We start from the raw sequence: 27,886 nt of genomic DNA, 5'->3' as shown, positions 1-27,886 counted from the left end.
GCGATGGAAACAGACGGCGGCGGGCGGCAGCGTCGCCCCGCCCCGCGCTCGCCCCGAGTCCGCGCGGTATTTCCGGCCGGGGCTCGTCACGTCCGGGCGGCGGAGATGCCGGTAAGGTGGGTGCTGGGGGGTGGTCCGCCCGCTCCTGCGGGACTTGCTGACCCCTGTGGGGTGCGGGAGCCCAGCGAGCCGCGGAGCGCGGGGGGACGCCCCGGCCCTCCTGTCCTTCCTGTCCCCGCTGCCGGGGCCGCCCCTCACGGCTGCGGCCGAACCCGCGCCCTGGGGCGGGTGGCACCTGCCCCGCCGGGCCTCGGCGCTCCGCCCTGCCCCCGTTCCTCCCCGGGCCTCCGCCGGGCTCCTCCCGGCCGGGGCGTGGGCAGCCGGGCCTGGCAGCGCTGGCTCTTGTCCCCGTGGGTCACTCGGGGCCCGCCCTGCCGGGTACGGGCTGACAGGGGCAGCGGGTGGACGCGGGTGTATGGCCGGGCCCTGGCCCGCTGCGTGCCGAGGGCTCAGTTACTCTGCGCTCGCTGTGTGTGGTGGCTTGCCCCTTCACGGCAAGTGAAGCTCTGTGCTGCAGTGCTGCTGTCAGAGTGTGAGAAGAAGGCTTCTAAGTTCTTTTTTAAGCTGATCCAGCTGATTCTCGTTACTTTTTAACATAGTAGATTGGTAGTTGTGTTGGAAAGGGGAAAAAACTGTATGTAGTTCACATTTTTCTCTCATCAGTAGTGTCTGAGTGTTTTCCCGGCAGGCAAGAAAAGCTTGTTCTCATGTTCCCCTTTTAGCACAAGCATCATATGGGTATTTGTGAAATAAGTTCCATTTATCTGGGCTCATCAAGAAATTAAATTTCTGATTCTGTGAAATATCTCGACTGACAGGAAGAACTGATGTTTCCTGCTGACAGGTTGTTTGTATATGGCTCCCTTTTATCAATAATTTGGATAATTCCACTGTGTTGTGGGCTGGGAATTCAGCTTCCTCATATCTTGCATACTTTATGTGATTTGCAGTTGCTCCCATAAGTTTCCAGAACAAACATGGCAATTATCCATTAAAAATTAGTGATTTTAAACAAAATGTGGTAAATAACATCGTAACATTGTGAAATTAATTTTTAAAGGCTATCTTGTTGATTCAGTGAAAACAGAAATCCAGAAATTAACTCCGTTAATGAGTTTTACTGATACCGCCAAATATATTTTACAGTTGCATCAACACGTTCACTTCTTTTTGCTTTGCTCTTGTTTTTGAGTTCCTCTTTCTTTATGTTTCCTTTTTTGTTGTTTTAGGTTAAATTAATTATTTCCGCAGCAGAGCTTCTTGCAGAAGGACCACCACACTGGTTTGCACTTAGGAAAATATGAAAATAAGCAGGGAGTGTTGTTCTCTCTGAACTAAAAAAAAAAATATATTAAAAAAAAAAAACCTGTGCCTTGCTGAGAACAGCTGCAGGAGTGGGACACTTGAATCAATGTTATCGGATGAGTTAGAATCCAAACCTGAGGTGAGCAATTATGAACTGAGTTTGGTTCCCAAGAACGTTTATGGGCAACACTTAGACTCATGAGTTTACTCAGATTGCTGCTTACGTACTAATTTTCCAAGTGTTTTCAGTGACATTTGCTAATGCTTCCATGCTTTGATTTGAATGGTAAAAAATTAGAAAATATTGCAAGTTTCTTTCACCTCCTTTCAAGTATCAGCCAATATTCTTGCCTGTTCTCAGATTACATATTTTTCCACTATTACAGCACTCTTTTGTTATGAGAATAAAATAAATTAACGAATTGACTATTTCTTTCCCTCAAACCAAATTGACTCTACTTGCTTTTGGACAATCTGAATTATTCTATCAGCATCAGCCAGTCCTGTTCTTCAAAGTACTCCTGTTTCCATTAAGCAGTTGGCAGAAGTGGTAGGCAGCAGCACACAGGGGATCCCAGTTGCTCAGTGTGAAGCTGCTGGACTGTTCCAGGTTCAGCTGGGCATGAATTGCAGGGATGTTTGTGCATGCACCGCTGGCCACAACCACAGGTAAAGCACGAACACGCACATTATCACATGCACAGGGAAAGCATGAACAACCATGGTTTGCTAGTGGGCTATAGCTGTACCCTCATCACTTGACTCTTGTGCATACTCACATTCACATGGTCTCTGCCAGGCCTACAGTCCTTCTGCCCAGAGCCAGGGCTTTTAAGCCAGTTTCTGGCTGGAATATTTTTTGGTTTTTTTTCCAGACTGTGGTAGCCTCCTACTTGCAGTAAACTAGAAGCTCACTAGCAGTGGACTCACTTGTGGGTAGAATATTTAGGAATGTCTTTGGTAATTAGATAGGAGGGGACTGCAGTGATCAGGCACAGCAGTGTATTGACTAGCAGCCAGCAAACATATGTTCGGAGTCTCTTTTCTCCCCACTACCCCTGGTTCTTCATTTATCTACCTTGAGTCCTCGTTGATCCTCCCCCTACACATAGCATAATAAGCTTAACACATCCTGCTGTCCTTGTTATATTGGATAGTAAGTTTGGTCTGTTGTATGAGACCTTCTCTGATAAGCCATAATAGCTGTTTTTTGTTAGTTAAAATTTTTGGTTGAACGTTTACATGACGTCACTCTAACAGTGGCTCACTAATTAGTTGCTGAGAAGTTCTGGGTTTTGTTACTCTTACCTGTAATATGCTAGCTACAGGTGTCTGCAATTTGTTACATTCAACACCACCACCACCTGCTGCCTCTCCTATTTCTTGCCTCATTTTTCAGGTTGAATGGCCATTAGTTATCTCTCTGTGCATTTCCCCACTTAAATATGCAGGAGTTGTATCACTTGGTATTCTTGCTTTTCCTGGTTCTCAGCTTTACCTCTGCAGATGGCTAATGTCCTAGAGCAGAGGACATAGTACAGCTATGAAATACCTTTTGGGGAAGTTTGCAAGACTTAATTGAATGGTTTTTGTTGAGTCTTGTTTCTATCCCTATAAGCAATACAGCATGTATCTTAAACTGGTACTCTAAAAAGAATGATGATTACATGCTGGTAATTCATTACAGCTCATGTGATGTGTTAAGGCATTTGTTTCTTAACAGAGCAGCCAAAGCCCTTCCAATCACACTGTTCAGGAAAAGTAGCTGCAAATTCATAGCAGCTCTGAGTAGTCTCAGCACAATCTGCAAAGAGTTCCTCTCTCTTGCCTTGTCACTGATATCTCATACATTCTATCAATATTCTTCTGAGTTCTGAATGATAAGGTGGGAGGATTTTGTTACTTTTGTCTGTGAATGGGTGGGTTCCTTTAGATTATTTCTGACAGCCAAGGACCAGGACAGTTGGAATGCTCGTTCCTCAAGCAGGAGCTGTAACTGGGCCTTGTCTTTTCTCTATTTGAGTAAGGTATTTGTTAATTAGGCTTGTTTACATAATAGTCCTAGTTCCTCATGGCAGAGTTGCATTTCCTTCCCAGCAAGCCCATAATAAAAGTTAGCTGTTTATTCTCCAGAAGAAACAGGCCTGGTAAATAAAAAAAGTTACAGTGGTTGTTGCAGAGGGCATCCTTTCTGTAGATGCTGTTTTCTAAACCATGTTCCTCAGTCTTGATCGAGGCTATTTTACACTAAAAATTTTGGTTTATTTCCATGTATACATACCCTTTTTAGTTCTGATTATGAAACTTGGGTGTTAAGTTAGTTCTATTTTCTATTGCTTTGATGTGAAACTGGTAGATACCCTTTTTACACTTTTCCTAAACAGCAGTTCAAATGTCTCTGAAAGTAAATAATGATTTTATATCCTCTAGTGAGCCATGGCACCACAATTCTTATAGCCACAGATGTTTTTTTGTATACCCTACCATGTGAGACATATATTAAGAGCTAGCTGTATTTCTGTGGCATGTAGATGATAACAATCAAAGCACTCTGTCTCTATTGCATAGACTTCTTTGCTACTGGCTTTATCCCTAAAGAAGCCACCAACATACCATTAAATATTTAATGCTTGAGTAGAGGTGAATCCTCCTTTCATAGAAAGTTACAAAGTTGCTTGGAGACAGTTGGATGAACAGATGGATCTGCTTTTTCTTCTGGACTCCCTGCCCCCAAAGCTATGTAACTATCATTCCTCATGGAACTGCTAAGATTTGCATTTTGCATGCTTTAAGCCTTCAAGGTGATTTATTAAACTTGCACGTATTTCCAGTCACCTCCACTATACTGGTCCAGTGCAGGGTGCTTTCTGCTCTTGGGGTAACTCTTAGCACAATCAAATGAGTTACAGCTCTGTTCTGTAAATTGAAAAGGGGGCAAAGAGAGGTATTTTAGCCTCTCCTTTCTCTCCTCCTCAGTGCCTCACAAGGAGAGACACTTGTGATTTAATTAGTTCCCAGAGGCTGTATGGGAGGAGGGCATCCCAGTTTCTAGGTAACAAGCCTTCTGCCCTGCACACCCTTCAGCTTCAGCCCCTCCTTTCTCCTCCCCCTCCACTCAATTTTCTTTTGACCTCTTTATTTTGTTGTGGTTCACTGGTTAAATTTAGAACAGGAATGGTTTTTATTAAAGACATGGTCCCTGTTGCTCTGGAAATCTAGTCTAGCTCTCCAGCTGTCTAGTGGGAGGATAGATCTGAGGTTCTGGAGAACCTTCTTACCCTGTCCCTCCCAGCAACCCCTACTTCAGCCAAAGCAGCTGCCTGACACTTCTTGGCTTTTGAATCATCTTATTATGGGACAAACTTAAGATGATCCATCCCAGGTGGCCATATCATCGTTTGTTTCTGGTTTGGTTGTTTTGGTTGGTTGGTTGTGTTTTTTTTTGGTTTTATGTTGTTCTTTTTTGATTTTGTTTTGGTTTTTGTTTCTTTGTTTTGGTTTGAGGGGGTTTTTTTGGCTTTTGTTTTGTTGGGTTTCTTATTTTGTAAAGGATTTCTAGTAGAGGTTCTCAGTTCTTTAAACAGTTTTTTGGTTGTTGTTTGTTGTAGGGTTTTTTTTTCCCCTCTCAGGTCAGGGATATTATTCAAGTCTCTTGGTAGTGCAAGCATTCTGCATTGCTTGCAGTGATAGACCCTGGCATAATCCTGTCCAACCATTTCTTGTTGACCAGCAGGGATAACAAGTATTTGCTTAGTGACAACAGCCAAGAAATATTTTACATTTTTTAATACATTCACTGTCTGTATTATTTACAGGTTTTTCAGTTATGTGGCATTTCAGCTGAAGTAGTTAAAGGAGGATATATTCAAGATATGAATATATCCTTTAGCTGATATGGCAGAGCAAAAATAAAATTCTTTATATCAAGATGCAGCTGAACTTTGCCCTCCAAGGATTATGGGTTCTCTCTGTATGATTCACATCAGTCCCATAAAGTTTGAATCTCTTTAAGTCAAGGATGTCCTTTTGCAATATTAAGATTTATTTCAAATTCCAAGGGATGTCTTGGCTATGGAGTAAAGCCACTTCACACCTCTTATTGTTCCTTTGGTATTCTCTTAATATTCTGTGCATTCAATTTCCCTAACTATAACTATTCTGGTGTCCCAAGATGACCTATCTGCTTTGCTTACAAATTCTAGCACTTTGGTCATAGTGGATCAGTTTCCTCCCTATGTAGGGATTCTACAGTCACCATCTCAGGAATATTTACAGCCCATTTGGGGCCTGTTTGTGATGCCAGATGTTATTTGGTTATGGGATCTGTCAAACTATCATCTAGGAGGTTCCTGCCTTCCTGGTCTTTCAGACATGAGACCACCAGACTGTTCCCAGGTGCACACAGAAGTGCACCTGGGCCTGAACTGCAAAAATATGCCTGTGCACACACAGACAGTACAGACATTATGGCTGTGTGTCAGGATAGGGCTTTTACCAGCAAACTCAAACACAAATGGCATTTCCCTGGAAAAGAAAGGCCACAAATGGCCTGATCCTGTTCCTACTTATCAGGTAAAAAGGCTTGCCATTTGCTGGCATATCACACGTGTCCTCCCTTGGCTGACATGCTGTGGTTGTTCATCTGTCCACACTCTTTGCCAAACCTTGAGTCCTTCCAGTATCTATCTCCAGGCCTTGGGCTTTTTAATTCAGCCTCTGGCCAGGATCTTGGGTTTACAGATTGTGTTTTTCTCTATTTTAGAGGCTATGCCAAAGTGAATTTAATCAAATGAATGTACTCAGAAACCGTTTAGGAGCAGAAAGCCTTAGAGAGGATGAGACAGACTCCAGTGGTGATGCAGGGCAGCAGCCTGTTAATGTGGTCAACCAGTATTATCCCCAATCCCTTTTCTGTTCCCAATAGTTGTTTCTCTCCTATCTACTTTGATCCCTCCATTTCCTTGCCTTTGATCCTTCCCCTAAATATCTGTAAGTTTTTCACAGTCCCACAGTCTCCACTCAAGATACCTTGATATGTTTTACCCAGTCCCAGAATTTCCCTCATATCCCATAGGAAGTTTTCTCTTGCAGATGAGATATGGGTTCTGGTAACCCAAGATAACATTGTTCCTATTCCTTACAAAGTTTCTGGTTGAATTTTTTTCAAGATCACACTCAAGTTATTCCTGTACTGGCCCATCCATCAGTGTCCTAGGAGTTGTGGGTATTTTTACTCTCTCTTATCTGCAGTTTGCTAGAGATTGTTAGTGTTTGTGTATCTGTGCATTTAATTTATCACCTGTTCTGTTCCTAGATTTCTATGCTGAATAGCCAATTACCAGAAACCCTTATAATTTCCTATTTACTTTCAGTTGCAAAACCATATTGTGAGAAGCTTAGGACATCATGACACAATGTTTGTAATGATTTTTTTCTATTCCAGTTGCTGTAGTTGTCCACAAAGGTATTCAATGATTTTGAACAGGAAGGTTTAGGAAAAATCTGTCAAGATAAAACTAATATGAAAACTTTTTATTTTGTCTGAATTATTTGAGTTGATGATTGGTTTGCTTTAGTTTATGTGAAGGGTTGAGGTTTTTTTACTCCACATTTTAATAATGGGCATGATTCATGTTGGTTTGTTTCCTTCTGCTTTTTTTGCCCTCTCATAATTCTCTGTACTAGTTTGTCATTACTTTACAAAGCAAATTAAAAGGAACTTCTTTCTTCTGAGCATCTGTTTCTGGTTGCTGCATTTTGCTTTTCTCTAGTGGCTTAATGTTGCTATGTTGAAGTGGAAGGTTTGAAGCAAAGCTTTCTTCTTGAAGGAGGCAAGTTTCATTTAGGCCTTTTTGTATAAAAATAGGCAAGTCTATAAAACAGGTGTTTCAGAAGCAGTAGGGCTCATCAACATGAAAGACAATCCAATAATTTAGATCTATGTTAGTGCTCACAGTTTTTAGTCTCTACTTCTTTTTTCTGGTTGCCTTGCACATTATTCCTGACTCTCTTTTTACTTCTTTCTCCTGTTTTTAAAATCCTAAATTAGAATGCATGGCCCTGGGAAGGGGACTGTCTCTTATTGCCTATGTATTTTTTTGACAACATAAAAATAGATTCATCTTCTTGCTAGGTCCTCTGGATAATCTTATATCTAAGATGAAACAATTCTAGCCTTTCAAACTGCCATCTGGCTCGTGGCCTAGTTCAAATGGCACATTGCCATCTGAATGACTGCAGGACTTACTTTGTAACTTCATAATTGTCAGTGATGACAGCCTGCTCCTAAGGGAGGGTGAGCAGGGAGTCAAGGATGATCCCAGCCCAGGCAGTGCCCTCATAGACCAGGGCACAATACTGCAGCACCTGAGCATGGAAGGCAGAGATAGGTGCTGTAATCCACAGCTCTCAGCCCTAGATAAGGCCAAGTGGTGAACCAGTCCAGGGTCTATCCAGAGTCCAGGTAGGAGCAGCAGAAGATGGGGCTGGAGACACAGATGCAGTAAAAATCTGAGGTTCATCCAGTAGACAGGGCTTGAGACAGGTAAACCTACAGCACAGCTCAGGAAGGGAATGACTGGCCCAGGCTGAGCTTAAAAGGAGCCCCTAGGGAGACAGTGTGGGTGCAGGTCCCAGGGAGACCAATCAGGGCTGTTAAAGCTTCACGGTTCCTACAGCAGCTCTTTGAGGTAAAAGTGTTTGAGAGAGCATCAGTGTTTCTAGTGTTTTTGTGAGAGGAAATGAGCATAGAGAAATCAGAGCACAAAATACTAAGTTTTCTTTACAGTTTCTTTGATTTAACTGACTTTCTCTTGATGTAAGAGAGACTCAAAAGGCCGCTGTCTGCTACAGGAATAATTTGGAATTAGATGCCAATAGTTCTGAAAAGGAAGTACTAAGACAATCACAACATACAAAATAAGAATCAAATTATCTGTGACTCTTGGGTTTTAATCACAAATATACAATGGGCACATCAGGATTTTTAGCCTTTTTCTTTTGACACCGATGAACTATCTCACTGCACAGACAGCTCCATCTAGGCTCTCTGTGACTGCATGTTAAAATGTGTCACAATGAGGGTAGTAGCTTTTTAAATAACTATCTTGTACAATTTCCTTCTAAATGCCAAAGATAAAAGTTTGCTACATACAGTTGTTTGCTAGACAGCAGCAGAATCAGCAGAATGCAGGATTTTTGTCAAGGAGTTTCCTAGAGATAAGGAACTTGAGGTTTAACTTTTTAGTGTATTGTTAGTGTCCATATTTCTTCATTCAGTGTTTAAAAAAAAACAAACCTGAGAATGTGAGTACATGAGTTAATTTGTTTGACAGAACTTAAAGGCAAACAAATAGATCCTACACGTGGGTTTTGAGCAGTATTTTCTCTGAAACGTGGAGTATGTGTCTGGGTGTGTTACAGGTGGCCCCCTTCTGTCTTTCTGAAATGTAAATCCCTTCAGGGGAGGGATTTGAGACCATGTTTAAAAAAGCTCATGCAATTCACAGAATTTGTTCAGTCCATTGCAAATGTTGGACTATGTTATCTCCTAGCTCCCAGCTAGGAGATAACATAGCATTTTGGTTGTTAAACCAAAATGAACACAGGCTAAGTGCTTGTAGCTTTATCCTCATAAACACGGGCAGCACAAAGTACCTGATTCTGCGTTCAAGGGTTGCTGCCTAAGGAAAACCTTAATGGATTTTTGGGATCTATCCCCACACTTCTCATTTCACTTGCTAACTAGACTGTCTTGGGGTTCATTAGCATATGACATGCACTGGAAATTAGTGTGTGCCACTAGAGACCCAGTGTAGAGAGCAGGACCACACAGGAAGCAGGTAAGAGTGGAGTTTAATAAGAAGACAGGGTGGAATGTAAGACTTAGGCTATGCCAGATAACTGAATTGACCAACTTCCTGCTTATGTGCAATGGGCCCCTTTTATCGTTCCCTCTCCATTTTCTTATGTTTTTTCTGCCCTGATCCATCTTGATCCTTTCCTTTTCCTGCCTTTGGCCTTTCCCTTAACGCCTAATAAGTCCTGTACAAATCCCTCCAAATCTTTTGACCAGTCCCAAATTCCTCCCCAGGGAATGCATCTCAGTTTAAGTCCTGTACCTCTTTATGCAATAGTCTCCCTTGTTTCATGTAGTATTTTGGAGAGGGTTTCTTCTGTTAATCCCCTTAGTGGGTGGGTTGGTTGTCCATCTTTGATGGTTTTTGGAGTAGTTGGTTTGGATGGGTAAGGCTGTCTGTGTTCTTCCCTTTGTCATCCCAACCGTGTTTCTCTGATTGTTATCTGCTTGTTTTGAATAGCCATATGATAGACATCTCTGTAACTAGTCTTCTGATTGTTTTTTTTAATTTAGAAAAGTCCAGCTTTCAGTTAAGTATTTAAAGACAACAATTAAAAAAATTACCTGTACCAAGGGCTGAGTGTCAAAAGCATTACCTTGAAATGTTAGACCATAATAAAGTATCAAGTGGTAAAATATTAATTAAAAGGAAATATAGCTTAACTTGACTTACTTTGCAATGATCCAGAGTTGTTTATTATATGTTGAATGAGAAGTTTGTAGGTATTTCAGAGATGACAAACAAATCTTTCCTTGTATTAATGTAAATTGAAAAGTTTCTGTGTGTATTCATTGTATTATATTCAATGTCTCCTACAAGACAGTAGGGACTACTAGATTGACTGGATTTAGTACCTTTTTAAATTATTTGTGCTGGTTTTTACCTAATCTTCAGTATGTTTTTTCAGCTGCTGGTTCAGTTTGTTCAAAATACTTCTATTCCACTGGGACAAGGACTGGTGGAATCAGAACCAAAAGACATCACCTGTCTCTCTCTGCTTCCTGTTACTGAGACCTCAGAATGCAACAGACTCATGTTGCCAGGTAAAATCTATGTGGCAGATCTCTGTGACCCTGCCCTTCATACAGCTGTCTTTACTTCACCCCTCTGGCCCCACTGTCTCTTGCTGATAAGACATTCCAGGGATGGAGCAACAAGTTCAGCAGAGTGACTGAATCTTCTCATTTAATAGTGAAGTCTGACTAGTTAGAAACTTCCTCTTTCCTTCTCTCTCAAGTTCTGGAGTTTTTTTCTTAGGAAAATAATTTCATAGGTGTCCTTTAGTCATAGTGTATTTATACTTTTATTTACTCTGGTTTCACTTTCCTCATTAGATGATGAAAGAGATCTCACTTCTCCAAGTCACACTAATTCTTCCAAAGATGTTTCTTCATCTGCTGTCTTGAGAAGTCTTCAGGTAAATGTAGGCCCTGATGGAGAGGAAGCAAGGGCACAGAATGTACAGAAACCATCTGAACTTCTGTCAACTCCAGAAACTTCTAGTTTATTGCAAGACTTCCAGCCTAGCGACAGCACTTCATTCATTCTTCTCAACCTAACAAGAGCAGGTAATTGTCCTTCTGTTTGTCATCTGGCTGGATGTGTCTCAGCAGAATGCAGGAGATACAAGTACAACTCTCTCCCTGCTGCTTAGGAAGAGGAAAGATCATGAAATTTGCTGGGCATTATTGGATATTTTAAGAGCATTTAGTCATCAACACCTTTCTACAATTTAGAGGTCAGTGGAGACTTTTTCAGGGCAGCTATTTCATCCATACTATGAACACTAATCTTTGAGAAGCAAAAGAAATTTCCCTCTGTTACATTATTGTTTCACAAATTCATCTTCTCTTCTAGGGCTGGGGTCTCCCGCCGAGCACTTGGTGTTTGTTCAAGATGAAGCAGAAGATTCTGGCAATGACTTTCTCTCCCATGATAGCACAGACAGCAGTACCCCATGGTTCCTACGAGTGCAAGAACTGGCCCATGATAGTTTAATTGCTGCCACTCGGGCACAGCTTGCAAAGAATGCCAAAGCAAGCAATAATGGTAGGAAATCCACAGATTATGTCTCAAAAGTTGAATGTTCTATACAAGACCCTTAGTTTCACATTGTTTCTTCCTCTCTTTAATTCTCTCTTGCTTTGAATCAGTTATGACATCTTAAAATAATCAGTAACAGAATTATACAGAACAATTATGCTTTTTTTCTTCATTATAAGTAGGCTTCTCATTTTTTCTTGGGGAATGAACTCTAGTGGAACTATCTGTTCATTGTAGCCTACTAGTTCTCCAGTACATGTAAAGAATATCTTTTTTTCTGAATGCAGCTGCTTGTTTTTCAACTTTCATTTTCACTTTCAAGAGCCTATTTTTAATACATACTGTGAATTATACTTTCTTTTTAGCTCCACTGAGTTTGTAAATCCGTTTTCTGGAGAATTCATAATTGGATTTAGTCACATGCTTTCTGATTTAATTATTTTAATAAATAATTGCACGCAAATGCAATATCTCATATTTTAGCTAAGGTGTTTCTAAAAGCAGCTTAGCTAATAGGTGATAGTTGGCTGACAGTTAAAATTGGTTGTTTGATATTGATATAGAGACCATTTTTACAATTTCTAGTGCATTGGATTTCTATTCTGGTAGCAGCTGATCTGATCCAGATGGCTTGTTGGGAATAGTTATGGGCCTGGTAGGGTTTGCAAGTCTGTGTCTGATCCCTGTTACAGGCTAGGCAGCAGCATGTAGGACATGCTAAACAGTTAGTAGCCAGACACATGCCTGATTTACAATCCTGTATCATATATGATGCTGTTTTGCCTATTAAATTTGACACATTATAGTAATTTGTATATTTTTTAGATTTCAGTAGGCTTTTTTTTTCCAGGGGAAAGTGTTCATCTTTGCACAGGAGATGGGCAGCCAAAAGATTCAAGCCCCATTCCTCATTTATCTCGTGTGGAAAGAAAGCTGAAGTGCACAGTTGAGGGCTGTGATCGGACGTTTGTATGGCCAGCTCACTTCAAGTATCATCTGAAAACACACCGGTGAGCAGAATGAAGCTATTTGTGGTTATGTCCTTGAAAAAATGCACTCTCTATTTCAGATAATGTTAGGTTTTGACATTAACAAGCTGTGAAAACCTGGCATTGTTCATATAAATAATACATCTGTTGAGTGCTTTAAGTCAATTATTCTGAAAAACTTGGATTAGATTTAGATAATTGTGCAGGTACTTGTTATGTTTGGTTTAGAATTTTTGTATTTTAACAGGTACTCATATTTAATAAAAGAAAGAAGTCAAGTGTTCATGAAAAAATGCATTGCAGTAGCTGGTAATGAAACAGCTTTTTGTTGCTTTCCAGTAACGACCGCTCCTTCACCTGCCCAGCAGAAGGTTGTGGAAAAAGTTTCTACGTCTTGCAGAGGCTGAAGGTGCACATGAGAACTCACAATGGTGAAAAACCCTTTGTGTGCACAGAACTGGGCTGTGGTAAACAGTTCACAACAGCTGGAAATCTGAAGAACCACCTACGAATTCACACTGGTGTGTTTTAGACCTCACCTATTTGTGTTCTGCTGAGGTGGGGTCTTTCCTGAGGAATAAACCGCTTCCTCCTCTGTTCTCAAACTACTGAAAGTATTATGTTGTTTACCTCTGCCCTCCATTAATGTCCCTTTTCTGTCAATTCACCTTGACCTATAGGTCAGATAAATCAAGTGCTAATCTCTTTTACTATCCTGTATAGTTTCACACAGGCTTTACCTTTCAAATGGTGTGTGTGGTGCTGTATTCTGCTCAGACGCATATTCTGAAGATTCCCTTCCAGTTATGTGATGGAGGGAGGGGTGTGTGAAACTACACTGTTACCAAGGGAATAGTTAGTGAACATGACTTCTGAAATTGTGTTTTATAAAGAGGTTATTTGAAATTCCTGTAAGGCTCAATAGCTTAGATAGTAGGAGCTGTACTGACATCTGCCTGACTAACTAGCTTGTGTTACCTATGTTGCTTGTAGAATGACTACATTTGGGACATACAGGGAAATGAGGAATGCAGTGGAATGAGTAGCAACAATATAGAAGAAAAGGAAAGTAGAAAAAAGCATTAATTAGAAGACAGCAGTATGGTGTGCAAACTGCTGTTTGTGCCAATTCTAATTTGGGATGTTACTGTATGCTGGAGCCTGTATACTCTCAATTCATGCTCAGCTTTTTATAGTAAAAAAAACAAGAACCTTTATTTCACAGTTCTGTATTTTATACATGGTTTGTTTATGATGGCTCCTCTGGAGAATATGATCCTGCCTTTCAGTATTTTTAGAAGTTGGTATAGCAGTCAAAGTGCTTTTTTGTACTAGAAAGTTGTTTGAGAGAGGCACAAAAGTCACTGTTGAAATGACCAGCAATATAATAATGACCAGCAATTTAATTAATGACCAGCGAAGTTCATAGTGAATAATCTGGTGATTTTGTTTGTTTAGTTTTTAAAGCTTCAGGGTTATCACAACACTCAAACAAATGGCCCAGTTCAGGCTTCTTGGAATATTGTTAGAGATTCCCTGATGGCCTCACAAGTATTGTATTACAGTTGGTTAACATTTCAAAATAACCTTGACAAGAGTGAGAGAACAAGGCTCCCTGGTAAAATGAAATTAGAGATTATGTGGGTCGCCAGCAGCTGTTTGTGCCTTCTGCCTTACTTAAACATGACCGTATGGTATGTGGTTTGTCGATGCACATGGGAAAAGACTGCTATTTTAAAGTATGTGCAGTCTAGCTGGAACACATGGTTTGGGGGCAGATGTTGGGATGTAGTTAAAAATTGTATACCAATAATAAAATTTTGAATATGTAGTAACAGCAGCTATATTTTTTGCAGTTTTCTTTTGCACTTACAGCTCCCAGCCAAGGCGCAGATTAAGTTTATAGGCCCAGCTGATACATGCACAGTCCTCACTGATAAGAGAATGTTCTGTAACCAGCAGAGTAGTAGCTTCTGGAGGAGTAAATAGCAACTTTCTAAACTGCAAATGGATAATGTGGAATTAAGTGTTTGATCAGACCAAAGGTGTTATCAAATTGCAGGTGTAAATAGCTCTGGGGTGTCTTATAGATGGAACTGTGCACTGTTATTTAGGTCAACGGTAGTTTTTTCAAACTTTTAAAGATTTATAGCAAGCCAGAAAGTACAATCAGTGTTTGAGACTCTGCTACATATTTCAGCTTTGTAACAGCAATTGGAACATGCTGTGTTGATCCTTTTTGCTTACAGCTGTCAAATGCTATTGTAGATAAGAGGCTAATAAATGAGCTGTAGGGAGAGGAGTTCTAAAGGCAACGTCACAGTAGAAATACCTTTAAAAACAAGTTTACTCTGAAAGAACTACATATATGTAATACAATAAATTGTTAAAATAGCTTGCTTAATCTCCTGTGGTCTTGCTATTATTTTTGTACAGCGGTCCAGTTAAAGACTTGAAATCATAGTGTTAAACATGGTATATTGAGTTCTTTAGTAGGATGTTGCAGGCAAAAGTTATGTCTAGCTTTATTAAGAGAGTGTTCAAAACAGATTAATTTTATTGCACTGCATTAATGTAGTAACCTCCCAGTTTGTCATAATTTAAATAAATCAAAAATAGCTGGGATATAAATTTCAGCCCATGAGAACAACTTGTGCCTTGAATTACAGTTCCTCCTCACATAGATATAAATGACTGACACATCTCTCACAGGATTTTGGCAAGTTCAGCCTGATCTGATATAAAGTGTAGAATCTGATATGAAGGGAAATACAGTTAATGGGATTTTTGGCACTGAGAGGCAGAAAGGGAGCAGGACCCTCTGAGTGTGTGGAACAGAGAGCTGGTTGTTGAGAACTGCAAATAGAAGATATATCATAGATCAAGTAGTTTTATATTACTCTATTATAACTTATATACATGGAAGATTATCTAGAAACAGTGGTCCCTTGCTTCACTTTCAGTGAATGATGGTCTAATAATATTTTAAAATAATGCCTCTGTTTCCTCTGGTGAAGAGAATGCTGTAAAAGCCTTAGGAAGTTTAGGAGAGGTGTGCAATTTCCATGGAACTCTGATATAAATAAGACCAAATGGGAGAATGGAGTAGAAATGTCCAGGCTGTTCTCAGGGACTTGGGCAATCAGATTAAGTTGTGATCCCAAAATCTAAGAACTTACTTTTCCCTTGTAGGGGAAAAACCCTTTCTGTGTCAGGCACAGGGATGTGGTCGCTCCTTTGCTGAATACTCCAGTCTTCGGAAACATTTGGTTGTCCACTCAGGTAAGAGTCTTCATCTGACCTTCTGATCTGTCTGTGATCTGTCTGAAAAAAGACCCTTATTGTAGGACTTTGATTTCCTTAAGAAAAATCCTCGTTTCTACAGAACTTCTGGTTATAGTGTTTTTTGACTTCCCTTTCATGGTGCCTGTAGCCTGTACAGTTTAATTTTTTAGGTTGTTTCTATTTATAAACTCAAATTACATTTAAAAAATTATTTTTAAAATTGTTTCTAAAATGTCATTAAGTTGAATATCTTTTTCATAGCTGCCATTTGATTATTTAAGAGAGACTCTAGCATCTCTTTATATTAACCACAGTCATTTGAATCTGAAATATCTTTCAAGTGGATTTCTGCCATAGGTAGGGTTTTCCGTTTTTTCCTACTACATACTTGTAATGGAACAAAGGTTTAGGTGGAAATGTATTTCACAAGTGTTTCAAAGCTTCTGCCTTCTGTTTTGATTGATCTATCTTAAATATCATCAGCACAATGAAAATTGTATGTTTGGGGAATGGGAGATTTTATTGAGGTAATAACATCTGGGATTGAGTTCTCCATGCTTTTTCTATCCTGTTTCCTTGGCTTCCATGTCATTGAGCCAAGGAGTATGGACAGCATGCTTGTATTGTGAAAATGATGAACTGCTCTGTAAAATGAAAATCCTTTCACAGTGACAAGTCATCATCAAGTCTCTGCTCAGTAACGTAAACCAGATGCTGCAATTCATTGTGTGATGGCAGGAGACACCCTCCTTGCCTCTGGTCATTTTAGTCTATATGTTTAGTATATATGTGGGACTTCATACATATGAAGTATTTCCATATCAATGAGTAAATGATTTCAAATAACTTGTTCCCTCTCATCAATCTGACTTGAAGACTTTGTTACTCTTTAGACTTGAGTTATCCAACAACTGCCATGACTGATATCTAAACCTCTTCTGTTCTAGAAGCTTATGGCCCTCCAGGAGATGGGAATACTTCTCATTTGGTTTTTACTGATAAATTAGTACCAGTGGTATTAACAGCCATTTCAAAACTGTTATTAGTTTCTTAGTTGACGAGGTCTCCTCTCCCGATTTGGTAATTCTTGGGATATTTCTTCCCCCTTTGACTCCAAGGAGTGAAGCCCCATCAGTGCCAAATTTGTGGGAAGACATTTTCCCAGAGTGGTAGCAGAAATGTGCATATGAGGAAACACCACTCCCGAATTGGAACAGCTGGCAGCAGGGAGCGAGAACAGCCAGGTAAAGAAGGGAGCACATTCACTCTGGGGAAAAAGTGCAGGAAAAAAAAAAAAAAAGTGGATGGTCGAAGAAAAGATGTTTGTCCTGATAATATGAGACCACAAGCCAGTAAGAAACAAAAGTCTGTTCCTCTTGGAGATAAGGACTTGGAGATAGAAAAAGCATTGTCCTGATAATATGAGACCACAAGCCAGTAAGAAACAAAAGTCTGTTCCTCTTGGAGATAAGGACTGTTTACCCTTTCCTTTTCTAGGACAGAAGACAAAGGTGTATTTTTGTATGGCGGTCAAGGGGCAGATATGTTTATTGTTTTCGAAATCAATATGAATCTAGTTGGGGATTTTTATGTGGATTTTTTCCCTTGGTTATGTTTTCTTGTTGCAAGCAGCCTGGGTTTTTACACAATGTGAATTATTTAAAGAGAAAGCCAGTCCTGCACAAGATCCCACCATAGTAAGGTTCAAAACAATAAACATAGTATTTTCTATCCATTGGAGCACTGGCTACCCAAAGAGTAGGAATGGATAAAGTAGGTGTCTAGGGAAGAAGTCAATATGACTTGAAGTGGGGCAGGGATTGTATAATATATTGCAGTGTAATTGCATCATGGGAATTTTCTTTTACCCTTTTTTTTTGCAATAGAGTCACTGATGGGCAGCAGTTTGCTGGAAGAATCAACAGTGCATAGTAAGAATCTCATCTCCATGAACTCTCAGCCCAGCCTTGGTGTTGAGTCTCTGCACCTGCCAGACACTGAGTCAATTATTGGAGTAGAAGAGGGTGAGACCAGCTGCTCTTTTTTCCGCCCTCTTATATGTGGTGACTGAGATGGGATCGATCATTCCTCTTTGAGGCTTACCATATTGCAGTGGGATGAATGAACATTGCTTTAACTGTGCACAGAGGGGTGGGTAGATAGTGGATAAATCCTAAAACTGGAGTTGGAGATCTGCTGGACCAAGTTTCTCTCTTGCAGAGCTTGAAAGGTGAAGTCTGCTTAGGTGTCACTTAGCCCATGTTGTGGAACGCCATTACAAAACTGCTTATGCAGTCCATCTCCTAAAGCCTAAAGTGTTTGTTTTGCTGGAGCACCTAGGAGCCCCAGCTAAGGACCAGCTAAGGACCTCATTGTGCTAGGCACTGTTCAAATATTCAGTATCTTGAGCAACAGGCCTTCCTTCCACCCTTTACCTTCAGAGACTATATTCTAATACATCTCACTGTCAGAAGCTGACTTACTATATGAAATAAATGTACTACTTGATATGATTTGGTTACATTTGCTGTGTTCTGTTCCTGCTTTTCCAGACATTTTTCTCCAAAATGTTTTTGGTATATCAAGCTCTTTAAATGAGTCTTCCACATGGTGATCTGAATATATTGTTAGCTTAAAGAGTCTTCACAACTGGCGTTACTGAGAATGCAGAGTTTTGCTAAGGTACTGTGTATCTGTAATAGCTTCTATGCAAAGGGAATGCCTAGAGTTTATATTGCTCCCTAGCTGAATGGAAAGGTACTGCTGCTGCTGCTGGTACAGATGTTGTAACCTGGAGGTTCCTGCAGAAGCTCCACCAGGTACCCGGGAATCAAAGTCTGATGCAGTTTGGCTGCCATCTCAGCAATTGATGGGAGATACTCTTCTTTTCTCAGTACAGTGAGATGTCTTCTTTTCTACAGTATTTTTATAGGTTAGCTGAACAAGCTGTAAATTTTGTAACTGAATATAACCAAATATTTTCATAAAATGCAAAAATCCAGAACCATAGTCGAAACTCTTTATTTCTACACCATTTTTTGAGACATATTAAGAGACTAGAGTTCTCTTATAGGATTACAGAAATGTAATCCTCCTTTCAGAACAAAACTTGGTTTAGCAAGAGAGCTATGAGTTTCAGTTACTTAGTTTGATGCTTTTACTTTGATCATATTTCTGCAGTTTCAGTTTAGGGACCAATATGAAGACTAATTTATTTATTATATTCATGCATGTCACCTTAGTAGTTGTTAAAAAGTTATGGCATAAGAATTTAAACTTTTGTTTCTCCTTTCTTAGGATTTCCCTTTTCACTTCACGTACTTGGGAATTTCTTTTTTCAGCACCATTAACTATTATTATGGAAATTAGCAACCAATTTTAGTAAACACCCTTTAAAATGTACGTATTAAAATTTCAGTCCCACTGCTCCAAATATATCCATTCAAAGAGGCTTTAAACTGCAGACTTAGAGCATGGAAGTAATCTTCTTTCTTTCCTCTTTCAATGTGGCAAGGCATGGTGACAATATGGTTACATCACTGCTCTTTTCCAGAGGGTACCCAGAGAAAGAACAGCCTCTGTGTGTCCTATACAATTAAACCTGTGTAGGAACTGGTACACTGGTAACAGCCTTTCTGGAACCCTCCAAGGAGCTTAAGCCTGTTCTCAGTGTGGAGAGTGAATCACTAACGAGGATGCTGCAATTCGATGCATTCAGCCTGTAACGCAGCAGTGTGAAACCCCTGGGCCACAAATCCTTGGATTTAGTACTTTGTTATGATTAAAAATGTCATTATTTCAGTTTTATATCTTTGTCTAATGTGGTAGCTCTAACAGGTACTGTATTTCTGATTTGATGATAAGGCTGTGTTGTTACAGTGTAAGGGAAAAAGGATTGAGGTGACAAAGACCCATCTTCTATTTAAGTAAGTGAGGAAAAGGTGACTGATAAAGAAAATTGAGCAATACAGAAACATTATATCCATTTTAAAATATTTTAATGTCAAAGTGCAAAATTCTCAGAAAACATTCCAGATGGCAAGGATTTTTATTTTTGAAATGGTTATTAGTGTCAGATAAAGAGAGATCACTAAAGTGTGAAATGTGTCTTTCAGGATGCACTAGGCACTTGAGTGCAATGTCCTAGCAGGCAACACCTAATTTTTTTTCCTCCAAAATACATCTTTGATATCACAGTAATCATACAATTAGGACAACAATAATTCAAAGTGATGCATTCAAAGTGTTTAATTACAACCTTCTTCATAACATCAGTTGTTTTTTGAGCCAAATTAATGACCTAATTTGGTAAGATGCTGAAACACTTTTAGATCATGAAACATGAAAGATTTTCTAATATAGGAAGACTATTGCTTCTTACTAATGGGGGGAAGAAGCAGAGGTGGTAGTGGGTAAATGAAGAATCAACACCAGAGAAAGACTTCCCTTTTAGTCTTCTCCCAAGGTGGGCCAAATCCTGATATTTGTTTTTGTAGAAATACCTAGTTTGAAAGCATTCTACCACACGTGTGCCAAAAAAAATGTTTAGCACAGTGGAAGGCATTCTCCCTTTCCTGTGTGCTTCTGTGGCATGAATGCAAGGAGCTGACACTAGAGGATGCACCTCTTCATCTTTCATATCTACTTGTATCCAAAGATAGTACTTCAACCTCTCTAACTTGTTTTGTTGCCCATTAAAGGGAAAGAGCTCACACAAGGAACACTTTTGAAGACTAAGGGAGACTGCAGGGTTTGCTGGGCTGAACAAGACATGCTCTAAACAACAGTTGTTTTTTTTTCTTTACTAAATTCTCCCATTTCACCCCACAGCAATTCTTAGGTGTCAGCTTAAACTATTAAGTTCCTGAGCATTAACCTGGAGGAGAATCTTGAACTAAAGAAGTCAAGAACTGATTGATGGATTCTTCTGCGAGCTTTTATGTTGCAACTCCCTTTGTGCTCAGTTCCTCCAGCGGTACTCCTTCCTGTTCAGTACAGTCATCCTTTTCACCCCGAGGCTTGGGCAGCCTGCAGAAACAGTGATGGGCTAATACCAGAAATGGTTGGCCCCATGCATATGAAATGGGGTGCAGTCATAGGAATTCAGAGGGAGAAGCCACAATAAGAGCAGTGAAGTTGATTTAATTTTTCCTACACTAAATTTTAGAAACTGGAATGCATTCATGAACAAAGAAAATTCTTTTAGTCATGGACAAAAGAGCTGTACTGCATTGTTTTTATTACCTGTGAACATCAGATTCTTCTTCCAGCAAGTCAGTGTCATCTTTCCCTTTTTTCTTTACAAATTCTTCGCTTAGGCCAACCTGCTGGAGGGTGTGTCTGTAGCGATGCTCTGCTCCTTGATGAGCATCATGCTGTGAAATCGAAACTTAAACAGTAAATGCATAGAACTGGGGATTCCCCATAACAGTCAACTTGTTTTGAAGTGCACATCTGACACTCCTAATGGGGACCAGAGGACAACACAACCTCCTGTCCAAAATTTTTGTAATCCGTACAGTACCAAAACTGAACAGGACTAGGACGATGTCTTACATCTCCCAAAGGCAGAGCTCACATTTTCATGCTTCAGTTTTTTTCTTCCTTCTTCTGTTCTCTTCCTTCTACTGCATTCCAGTCTTAGCAGACTGGTATACTTGTGTCTGAGTCCTAACTCTGACACTCAAATCAAAAACATGTGCAAAACCAAAGCTGTGTGAAATCCTGCAAGTACATTTGCTTGTAAGTGGTAAGAACTAACAACAGTGAAGTTAATAAGTGGAGAGTGCCTGTGAAATAGCTTCATATCAGCTCAATTAAAAAACAAGCATCTTGGGTCCTATATCCTCGCTGCTTCCAAATGAACTTTTCAAGTCAATGTAGTCTGAGATAAGGGTTTTCCAGAGGGACTGGTCAGTACCTAAAGATTAAGGTGTTTTATATGGAAGGATCGAAACCTAGTATGAACATGAGTGAACACTATTGATAATGGTGAATTCTTACCAATCTGGTACATGGAAATATTACCAATATTTATCACACGTGTGTTCTCTGCCTCCATTATCAAAACAGAAAACCTGATCCAAGAGGGTACTTTCTATTGAGAAATTTTAAATCAGCATATTGTCAATGTATTGTCACTGTCTCTAACCAGCTGTAGCTCCTTCAAGGACATGGAATGGAAAAAGAATACCCAGGGGAAAAGATACAGTACAGATTGTATCTATACCTCAGGTGCAATACAGATTTGCAGCTGGTACTGTGTGATGGTTGAGATGTGCTGAATGCAGCCCCAGATTACAAAGCCTACAGGTGATAAAAGTGACATAACCATCATTACTGTTCTTCTGCAGCAGTAGAGGTACAAAGAAAAAGTGCTTAACTGGAGAGGGTCTTAAGAAAAAATTTTGCATCTCCAAACTGTACTCTATGGTATTCTGGTGCAGAATAGGTATTTATTTAATTTGCAAGGCCTTGATTTTGACCAGACCATATACTGTGATTGCAATACATATTAGGAACTGACAAGCTCCTAGAAATAAGCCTGAATGTTTTTTTCAATGAAAAAATAGGAAGGAATTTAAAGTATACTTTGGTGGCTTTTCCATGTGTTATTTTGAGTGCAGTTCAGAGACTATGCGACCGCTTGTACCTTCTCATCTATGAATGAATGAATGAATGAGTTTAAGACTAGATTTCTTAATGTCTGTCTTAAATAAAATACAATTTATCCTATTGCCCAGAAACACTCTGGGACTTTGACAACTTACCTTGGTGACCTGTTCAAAAAGGAATGGTCTGTTCTTGACTCGCAGCTTCATTTCTTCCAGCTCTTTTCTGTATTCTTTTGTTCTGTCCTGCATATTTTGCCTGAAATGGAAAAATTGCCTATCTACTACAGGTTCCTCTGACTGTAGCTGATCAGGAATGATGAATTCTCAGCAAGTGCTTCATTCTTTAAATCACTTTGGTAATTCTCTTGATTTTGAATGCTGGGGAAAAAAAACCCTATTGCTGACAAGTTATGGACCTATTAGCTTGCACTCTTCTAGACTGCAAGCACGAAACAGTGTTCACATTTTTAGAAAAACTTGTCTCTTATGTGTTCTTTATCAAGTTACACATTACAGTTGACTGGCTTGTACAAATTAGTTTCTACAAATGTTACTCTAAACGAAACGGTTCTGTATGGAAGGAGAAGCGTGGAATTGTCAAGATATATAAATGCATGTGGAATGGATACAATAGCCAAAAAAGGTTAGGAATGTTTTTAGACCCAATCTGTCCTAAAGAATTATCTGATGATCTTCATCAAGAGCAAAAGGTTATTTTTGTGCAGAGTAGGATACTGACCTGTTCTGCTTTGACTTCTCCTTTTGTGTTTCCTCCAGACTTTTATGAGGATCCAGTGCTTTTGCTCGGCTGTTCACAGACTTTTGCATAGCTTGACATTTCAATTTCTGTTTCTCCAGCCAATACATTCCTTCTTTGTCCCCTTCCTTTTTGTTATCTTGGGCATATCTATATGGAAAAAAAGTTACTGATGAGCCCATGTGGAATGCCAGACCACATGCTAGGTGGGAATTTCACTTTTGTAGTCCTCTAAGGAGAAAAAGCAAAATTTCAGCCATACAAGTGTACAGTTTCCAAAGCAACTGGGAGACAGAGAAAGACTTGGCAAAGAAAGAAGACAGAGAAACATTTAGGAAATGTATTGTTGATGTAGTTGATGTGATGAGGGAAAACACTGGTGTTTTTTCCTCCATATTGGTCAGTAGTTGTACAGTCTTGTAGACAAACTTTCTACCTACCTAATAGCTGATTCCCTCTTTCTAGTTGCATCTGTAATATGCACAGGAAGGGTGTTGGAAGAGAGAGAGGAAAGTCCAGGCAGAGAGTGGCTTTTTTGCACTGAAACCTTGGAAAGCTTCTGAGAATCCTGAAAGAAATGAAACTTCATTCAGTGTATTTGTTCACAGACAGTTGCTAGTACAGAATGTCCTCTGTTATCTGCCTACCAAAGAGAACAGCTGGGGTATGAGAATGCACTCATTCTTCTCTTCCATCAACAGAGATTTACATGTGGATGGGCTGAGGGACAAGGGGAAGGAGACATGATTAGAGCTATGAAGGGGTGACTGAGCCTTAGCTGTCATAGGTCATCTCTTTGTGTAGCATTTTGTTCTCGTTTGGCCTAGAATTCTGCAGTACTCTCAATACAAGGGCTGATGTCACAGGATGTTAACCATTAATAATTAAATGCTATAAACTTGAGAAGTTGGTATCTTGATAGGAGAAAGCAGTACCACCGAAATATCCAGCTATCTCACCTTTATCTTTTCATTAGCCTGCCTCTGCCTGGCATGGAGATTTGAGGTTCTCAGCTTGAATGGCTTATTACGAGTTGGCTCTTTGATTTCTTGTCTCCTTACTGTTTTCCTCTGAAATGCCCAGTAAAGTTCTTCAAAATCTGGTATTGTTGGATTAATCCTTGGTTTGAAGCTGAAACTTTTGTCCTGTAAGAAGCCAAGTTTTTCCTGCTTAGTTCTAGTGGCAGTTCGGGACCGAGGCTCCCTCCGACAGTTGCTGGTATCTATAGGAGCTACGGAGCTCTCGAGCAAATCCTTTGCTCTCATTTGAATACGGATTTCCCTGTAGAGTTCAGCTTCTAAAGGATCAAAAGGAAAGCAATGAGGAGAGTGTAGTGACATAAAAGGATGTGAAATTGCCACTGCCCAAGTCTAAACTTTCCATTATGATAGCAGCTACACATACAGGAGAGACCAAACACCCTGTACTCTCCTTCTCCCTTTTTCAGCCCCTCTCTCCTCTGCCTCCCAGGGCAAAATAATTCAAAGATACCAGTAAAACCATGGTGGGGACTCTTTCTTAGGCATTCATTTCCAGATACCTCTATTACTTACTGGAGCAATAACTGAACAGGACTTCTCCTATTCTTAGCGATACCAGGTAACATGTGCCCTTTGTCTCCTTTGTCTTGCAAGAAGGGTTAATCTTCCATACTAGTCCCGTACTTTTATATTGGACTTACAGCCATGTTGACTGTGTGGTACAAATGAGTTGTAACAGATGATAGCTTTGCTATGTAATCTCCAGCAGTAATTGTCTATATTGGAAAAGCTTTTAAGTAAGGAACATTTGATGGATAGATCACATTTTGTGACTTTTGTGACAAATTTTCCATAGAATATGTTTCAGATTATAGCATGAAACTGAAGTGCTTCCCTGTGCAGCACTAAATAATTATGAAAATGCAGACAGTTGGCTGGGGATTGGTTTTTTGCTTTTAGGAAAAGAAAATCAATACTGCTGTTTGCAAAAAAGATCACTTTGAGTCAATTTATAGGTATTCATTGCCTGAAGTATGAAATGTTAATTTCTCCTCCCTTCTCATATGCCAAATAGAACAATGGTTTGTCCTTTCCTGCCTTTTACCTTTCTAATCTATTTAGGTTAAAACAGAATGTTTTATGATGAAAACTGAACTGGTGCATCCTCAAGAAGAAATCACAGAAACAGTAAAAAAGGAAAAAAGAATGAGAAAAGCCATGAGAATTATTAAGGACTGGCTTAGTTCCCACATTCAAGCATGAAGTCTGAATTGCTTACTTCAAACTTTCAACTGTGGTGGCTTAAGCCATCTGAAAGCAGGCAAGCATCAGTAACATTTCCTTGGCTGCCCTGACTAGAATGGTCCTGGCACCTACTTTCCCTATTTTAGCAACTGAGCCAGTGCAAGTGGGAAGGCAACTGGAAACATCAGAGGATGGCAGGAGAGATTGGACTATTACACTGTCACTTAAAACCAAACGAATTTGCTGATTTGGAATCAGGAAATATTTTCCTCCTCTCCTAAGGGTTCTGTGTAGAATGGATCACTTGGGTAGGAGTAAAATCGTCAGATCCAAGATACTGCATGGACCTTGGAGACCTATGGCACTACATCTGTCTTCATGTTTGTGCCACAAATCATCTCAGCCCCTTTAGTGTAACCAAAGGTATAGAATCCAGTGCAGGGAAACATTCCCAAACTGTCAAAATCTGCAGCAGAATGGGTACGGAAATCTGTCTGAAGAGCTCAATGTGCCCAGGTTTTCTGGGAAGTGGAACAGAACTGCTGTTGCTGACACTCATACAGGACTACTAAACTTAGGCTACTCTACTGAAAGGGTATCTAAACAAAATGTAATGACCAGTGACACACAGGAGACTCAACAATACCAGGAGACACTGGCGTTAGGCTCCAAGTGATGCCCTACGAGCCATGATCTTACCTCCCAGCATGGAGACAGCAAGGGACAGGCAGGGAGGTGCTTTTACAGAAAGAGCCCTGGCATGTTACCTTTGAGTTTATCTCCAAGAAGTGAGTCATAAGTAGATTTAGGAACTTTTTTACTGGCTTGCTTCTGTTTGGAGCTCTCATTTGGGGTTGCTGCTGCCAGGAATTTTTGTCTGATAGCTTCTTTCTTTTTCTCTTCCTTCTCCAGAAAACTGAAGGGCCGCTGTGTTGAAAGTAGCAGCTCCTTTCTTTTCTGTGTTGCTGCTTGCCTGCGAATCTCATTCTGCTCCATTATTTCCTGATAAAGGGGCAGAAACACATGGGCAGGTACAGGCTGTGCCCGGAATTGTTTCTGACATTCAGCTTCATCCTGGCTTTGCCTTTTGTCTCTCTGTTTGTCTAGTTCAAGAAACATGTATGACTTCATCAACTCAGACTTTTTGCGAGCTTCCCGCAGGGTCATTTTGAAAGGCTGAGGGATGGTGATGGAAGGAATCCAGGGAGATGAAGCGCTTTTTGGCCTCAAGCGGGACTTAGGAAACAAGTGAGGCTTTTGCTGATCCCAGGTACTGTCTGAGGCGAGGTCGGTCAAAGAACTGGACTGCCTTATGTTACCAGATGTATGACTAAGACAAACACATTATGAAGGGGAAATTAGTGACATTATTAAAAAACAGAGTTAAAAGAAGGGAGACACTACTGATAAGGAGAAAAACACCGCAAGCTGAGCTGGTTGTTAAAAGACAAGCCTAGGGTTTGTCATTCTCAGGCTCCATATTTCGCTTTGCTACCAAAGTTTGTGAGCAGAGCTTTGCTTGTTTTGTTTTTCATGTGTAAAATGGAAGTTGGGCTACTTAGCTTCATCATGCAATTTATTATGCTGCAAGCACTCTATTGCCAGAAAGGCCACAAGCAAACCATAAAGTTCCAACTTGAGGGTTATCTTGCTAATAGCTACTCAACATAACAGACAAATGCAGGAGAGACAATCAGGCACAGAGATGCACAAATCCCAACAAACACTACCAAACACTACCATTCCTGGGATGCTGATGGGAACGTCATTACAAGAAACTGCTTTAGTGTGATGTTTGAGAGGTTCAGCTAGAAACTTTATACCTGAGAAGATGACCATATTATTGATAATAAGAAAAAAAACCCACCTGAGACTATCCTGGGTCTCATTAAAATAGCGAACATCTCATAGGATGTCTGAGGGTGATTGTGAAAGTGAGTGAAAGTTAGATTTTAGGGAAGGAATAAATGCAGGCACAAGGAAGGATCAAGGTGAATCAGAGTGGACCAAGAACACCAAGGAGGAAAAAAGTGGGGGAGACAGAAGGTGCAGATCATGTGTGAACAGACTCCTGGTCAATACACTTGCTGGTAATTGCTGCAGTCTCTTCTTCATAAACTGTTTCCTTTGTAAGAGTGCAAGTGTGACCTGCTAGTGAATGCAAAGCTAGATTAACCACAAGGAAAGTCATCTGAGAGCTTGACCTTGGAAAGACCACAGCTCTGAAGACTGGATACTGGATAGAAATGCGTGTCATCTGCTGGCACATTTCAAGCATGATTAGCTGATGAGTGAGGTGGGGATTTGTGCTGTGCGTGTTTTATGTGAAAGCTGCTTACGTGGGCACCTACTGACTTCATCCTCCCTGTGTGACTACACTTGTGGCCAGTGTTTTGGCACTACACACGTGCATTTTGGGACTTCATGCTCCGCATCCTCACTGGCCAGGAGAAGGAATCCTGCACCCCATCCTGCCATCCTTACCAGGTATCGTCCTACCTGAGAGCCTCCCTCAGCTTCTCACGCAGAACTTCTGCCTCCCTCCTGAAACCCTCCAGCTCCTCATCTTCTTCGAACACCCCGAGGTCACCCCATAACTCTGCCTGGCACGGTACGCCCGGTTCTAATGGAGACCGCCGGCCACCCATCCCGAGAGGATGCTCCCAGCTCCTTGCCCGGCGGCGGGAAACGCAGGAGTCGGCGTGTTACAGCCTGAGGGGATGTCGCGTCACCTGGAAAAAACGAGATA

The 27,886-nt window shown here is 40.4% G+C and overlaps 2 protein-coding genes across 7 annotated transcripts; one reads left to right on the top strand and one right to left on the bottom strand.

Moving 5' to 3' along the window:
* Nucleotides 1–2: 2 nt before the first annotated feature.
* Nucleotides 3–18,052, top strand: ZNF410 (zinc finger protein 410). Of its 5 annotated transcripts, none has more exons than XM_053981087.1 (10): nucleotides 46–111; nucleotides 1,290–1,504; nucleotides 10,132–10,267; nucleotides 10,559–10,792; nucleotides 11,082–11,273; nucleotides 12,118–12,277; nucleotides 12,596–12,777; nucleotides 15,449–15,538; nucleotides 16,660–16,785; nucleotides 17,428–18,052. In XM_053981087.1, the coding sequence occupies exons 2-10, from the start codon at nucleotides 1,472–1,474 to the stop codon at nucleotides 17,610–17,612; spliced, it is 1,338 nt and encodes a 445-aa protein (XP_053837062.1). In that variant the 5' UTR covers nucleotides 46–111; nucleotides 1,290–1,471; the 3' UTR covers nucleotides 17,613–18,052. The 5 variants fall into 5 exon arrangements, with proteins under 5 accessions (XP_053837060.1, XP_053837062.1, XP_053837065.1 ...); XM_053981090.1 differs by lacking the exon at nucleotides 46–111 and adding an exon at nucleotides 358–438; XM_053981086.1 differs by lacking the exon at nucleotides 46–111 and adding an exon at nucleotides 797–904.
* On the bottom strand, nucleotides 15,515–27,865 carry FAM161B (FAM161 centrosomal protein B). 2 transcript variants are annotated; one of them, XM_053981084.1, is made up of 8 exons: nucleotides 27,637–27,865; nucleotides 25,905–26,467; nucleotides 23,872–24,209; nucleotides 23,353–23,480; nucleotides 22,895–23,062; nucleotides 22,312–22,411; nucleotides 20,786–20,916; nucleotides 15,515–15,580 (listed from the first exon to the last, which is right to left on the bottom strand). In XM_053981084.1, the coding sequence occupies exons 1-8, from the start codon at nucleotides 27,783–27,785 to the stop codon at nucleotides 15,535–15,537; spliced, it is 1,623 nt and encodes a 540-aa protein (XP_053837059.1). In that variant the 5' UTR covers nucleotides 27,786–27,865; the 3' UTR covers nucleotides 15,515–15,534. The 2 variants fall into 2 exon arrangements, with proteins under 2 accessions (XP_053837059.1, XP_053837058.1); XM_053981083.1 differs by lacking the exon at nucleotides 15,515–15,580 and adding an exon at nucleotides 19,496–20,569.
* Nucleotides 27,866–27,886: the final 21 nt, after the last annotated feature.

This window comes from Vidua macroura, chromosome 6, assembly GCF_024509145.1.
Source record: "Vidua macroura isolate BioBank_ID:100142 chromosome 6, ASM2450914v1, whole genome shotgun sequence".
Classification (NCBI taxonomy): Eukaryota; Metazoa; Chordata; class Aves; order Passeriformes; family Viduidae; genus Vidua; species Vidua macroura.
This window is presented reverse-complemented; position numbering and strand designations above follow the sequence as displayed.